Below are 4,141 nucleotides of genomic sequence, written 5' to 3'. Positions count from 1 at the left end.
TGTGATGAGAATTGTTTACCGCTCCCACTTAGTTAACCCTTACTAAATAAAGGAAAGTCAAGTGGACCAATCAATTTGATCCTCAAGTCCTAGTCAACTCCTGTGGAAAGACTAGCTTTAGAGCGATCCAAATCAATCAACGAGAATTTCAATTTTCAATCAACTGCTGAGTTTGACAACTCAAGTGTTACCAATTACTTAACCAAAACCAAAAGGGGAAAATCTAAATTAAATTGGAAGCATCATAAATAGAATAAAACAATCATAAATCTGAAATACCTCAAATTATATTAAATAGAATATTCAAATCTAGCATGAAAAGATTCATAAGCCGATTTGGCAACATAAGTAATTAACAAGTAAAAGCATTAGAGTAACTAAAAGTAGAAGAGAACATAAAATTAAAGTTGAAAACATTGAACCTGAAATGAAGTAATAACCATAAAGTAAAAGAAATCCTAATTCTAAAACCTAAGAGAGAGGAGAGAACCTCTCTCTCTCTAAAACTACATCTAAAACCTAAAATTCTCCTTTTTGAATGTTGTATGAATTGTTGTTTTTGATTCTCCCATTCTCTGGCTTCTATTATGTGTTTCTGGGCTTGGATCTGGGCCGAAAAAGAGTCCAGAAATCGCTGGGGGCGACTTCTGCAGTTTTCTGCATGTGGCGTCCGTCACGTGTGCGCGTCATTTGGAGTTTTTCCTTATCACGCGTACACGTCAGTCACGCGTCCGTGTCGTTTGTGTTCTGCGCCAAGCACGCGTCCGCGTCGTCCATGCGTATGTGTCGCTGCCATTTTCTTTAAAACTCCATTTTGTGCGTTTCTTCCATTTTTGCGTGTTTCTTTTCTGCCCTCTAAGTCATTCCTGCCCTATGAAGCCTGAAATTACTTAACACACAGATCACGGTATCGAATGATAATAAAAGATAATTAAAATAAATATTTTTCAAGCATAGGAAACATGTTTTCACATATATCATAGAATAAGGAAGGAATTATAAAACCATGCAAATCTCATGAATAAGTGGGTGAAGAATTGATAAAAACACTTAATTGAGCACAGGATGAATCATAAAATAAGGGTTTATCACTCGTTCCTAGCTATCAGCTCAGTGGGTGACATCTGAGGTATGCCGTTATCAGTCATCTCAACTGTACTTGCGAAAGAAAGGTAGGAGAATAAGTAGAAGTAATAATGGTGGGGTCAGATAACTTTCGGTGCCAAATGTTCTGTTCGTGAAGATGCAACCGAGTTATAGCTCCTCCTCCACTGTCGCCAACAGATTCTCTTGAGGAGCTATACGTCAGTCAGAAAGAACACAACGAGCTAGAACACCTATAAAAGGTACTTTGATGCTCAAGTCAGTATATGAGAATACGAAAAAAGAGAAAATTAAAAGGTTATAAGGATAGTGGCCGAACTATATCGTTCATATCAATAGGTAGGTACCCCAATGGAATGGACAACCTCCAATTCTAGGTACACAACACACCTACACACTCCTCACATATTTACCAAATTTTTTCTTCAATTGCAATATCTAAAATTTGAACCCTAGACTTTTAAAGTGGGGAGGGAAAGATATGTTTTATCCTTCTATAGGAGGACAATAGCTTTTTTTTTTTTTTTTTGGTCAAGTGGCTTTGAACCTGGTACAATTTTATATGAGACAAACAAAGTTGCCATCTATCCCAGGCCTCGGCTGCTTTTTTTTTCTTTAAATATTTAACAAAAGAAATCGATGTCCCAAAAATAGAAGTTAATATCAAATTTGAATTTTGGACAAAAACAGGAGAAAACTTGTTAAAAGAAAAAAAAGATGCAATCACTTCCGGTGCCTGCTCAACTTGAAAGCCCAAACCATAGGAAACAAAAAAAGAAGAAGAAAAATACCAAGCAAAGCGGTACATACTACTAGGGTTGTATACGGTCCGGCCCGAACACTTTAGGGGCTAATTTAGTGTGATTTCATCGGGTCTAGGGTCGGGTAAGGGTCTTAAAAATAGACCCGGTCATTATTTCGGGTCGGGTCCGGGCCATAGCTCGGGTCACCCGAACTTGAACCGGTGGTCCGATCATCATACACAATTAATATTTTGTGTTATTAGTGATGGATGATGGTTATTCTTATGTGGAATTTAAATATTGTAAACCTTAATATTTTGTGTTATTAGTCATTATAAGATTATAAGTTAATGTTTTATGTTTAAAATACATGAGACTTTAGACTAATGCATAATATTGTATTATTTGTATTGATTTAAATATTTGGTGTTATTAGACAATATTAGTATTGATTATGGTTATGCTTTAATTTTAGAAAATGGTTGGTTCTTATTATATTTTTTTAAGAGAATTTTACTATGTGTATTGTGAAATAATAGTTGGAGATTAGATGATTTTTATATGATAAAGACCCGGTTTTTACCCGGTTTTTACCCGACCCGAAAGTGCGTAAGTTCCATCGAGTCTAGAATCGGGTTAGAGTCTAAAAATTAGATCCGGTCTATATTTCGAATCGAATTGTGTTAAACCAAACCCGGTATGGCCCGACCTATGTATACCCCTACATACTACATAGGATAGAAGTCACAAATCGGTCTTTTCAATGTGATTCGTTCCACAAAAAAGAAAGGAAAAAGAGAACTCAGTTGAAGTTGATGCATTGAAACTTGACCTGAACAGAATTTGAATCGGAGTTGAAATTAAGCTCAACTGAATCCCAATGGTGTTGAACAGCTTGATAGCGGTGTCAGTGGCACACGTGTCAGCAGAAGCATGGCAGCGAGCGTCGTGCATCAGTGACAATGATCGCGTTAGCAGCAGTCAGCTCTTGGATCTCGTTTGCTGTTTCCCTCTCCACCAATTCGGTCGTTGCGCTCTCTTCCTTTGGACCTTCCTCTGTTTCTCTCCTCCCCCTCTCGACTATTACTATTATTACGACGAAGACGAAGATGATTAATTTCTAATTCTTCTTCCGAGATTGCAATACCCTACTTGTAAGTTATGCAAGTTCATTTTGCTGTTATTTATTGCTGGAAATTAAAACAATTTTGACTCACATCTTTGACCTAGGGCACTATTTTGACCTACCGAAACCTAGAACGAGCATTCAATTCTTATGTTCTGTTCTGGTTTTCGATTAATGCTATTTTTGATATATTATTTCTCGGACTTACGCTGTTTGATGATTGTTTCAATTTAGGCATGATCGTTGTGAAGCGACGTAGCGGCTTACTCTTGTTTGTAGGAGATTGTGGATCACTCTTATGGTTTCATATTCAGTCTTCTTTCGCAGGAACTACTCATCTGGTACCAACAATTTCCTTCTTTCTTTTCTTCTCTCTCTCTCTCTCTCTCTCTCTCTCTCTAACGAAGTGTTACCATGTATATAAAAGTAGTTTTTAATTGGATGTCTGTGTAGAAGGGATTTTAATATTACATAGAAATTACACTCAGTTTTTATATACAAGTCCCTCAAATACAAGAGATCCGCAACCCTCCCAAATGAGAATTATACTCTAAATGTGTATTGTATATGTATTTATGTAAGTATTGTATGAAGTAGTTTATCAGCATCTCCTAAAGTTTTCTTATTCTCCCCCAAATTCATTCCCCTCTGCTTGTTGATGTATGGAAAAGCTTTTATTAATTGTTCTTGTCATGCTAGATCAATACGAGAGATCACAACATCATGATTTATTGATTTCTATCTGGGTAGCATATAAGAGGCATGCGTTTGTTGGAATTATGGTTATTTTCTTAAGAATTCTCTATTCGGGAAAACAAATCTGAAGATTAGCTTTCCCAACAATGAGTATAACTATAACAGGTGTCTGGATTTCTAATAGCATTCTTGGGAATATAGTGTATTTTTTCACAATTACCCATATGCCAAAACAATGGGAGCTGATGGTGGTCTGGTGGGACTGTGGGAGGCAGTCAGGCAGGCAAAGATTTATAGTACAAGGGTAATTCAGTCATTTACATAGAAAAAAAGGATTTTCTTTCTCCTGGCAATCCAACTTTCCTTTGGGTCACGGTGAAAATACAAATATGACAAATTTCATTTTTAGAAATGCATCTTATCTGGGAATGTATGTTTAGACTACTTACCAGATAAAGCAACCTTACATTCC

General features: G+C 36.5%; 1 protein-coding gene across 1 annotated transcript; it reads left to right on the top strand.

Moving 5' to 3' along the window:
• Positions 1-506: 506 nt before the first annotated feature.
• On the top strand, positions 507-3,580 carry LOC112720304 (uncharacterized). The gene is made up of 2 exons (XM_072206484.1): positions 507-3,001; positions 3,208-3,580. Exon 1 carries the CDS (start codon positions 2,728-2,730, stop codon positions 2,962-2,964), a length of 237 nt encoding a protein of 78 aa, XP_072062585.1. The 5' UTR covers positions 507-2,727; the 3' UTR covers positions 2,965-3,001; positions 3,208-3,580.
• Positions 3,581-4,141: the final 561 nt, after the last annotated feature.

This window comes from Arachis hypogaea, chromosome 11 (assembly GCF_003086295.3).
Source record: "Arachis hypogaea cultivar Tifrunner chromosome 11, arahy.Tifrunner.gnm2.J5K5, whole genome shotgun sequence".
Taxonomy (NCBI): Eukaryota; Viridiplantae; Streptophyta; class Magnoliopsida; order Fabales; family Fabaceae; genus Arachis; species Arachis hypogaea.
The sequence above is the reverse complement of the archived record's forward strand: the minus strand, read 5'-3'. Positions and strand labels throughout refer to the sequence as shown.

Bases quoted from the DNA above. Each gene is read 5' to 3' on its own strand.
- LOC112720304 (XM_072206484.1), top strand. From the start codon at position 2,728: ATGGTGTTGAACAGCTTGATAGCGGTGTCAGTGGCACACGTGTCAGCA.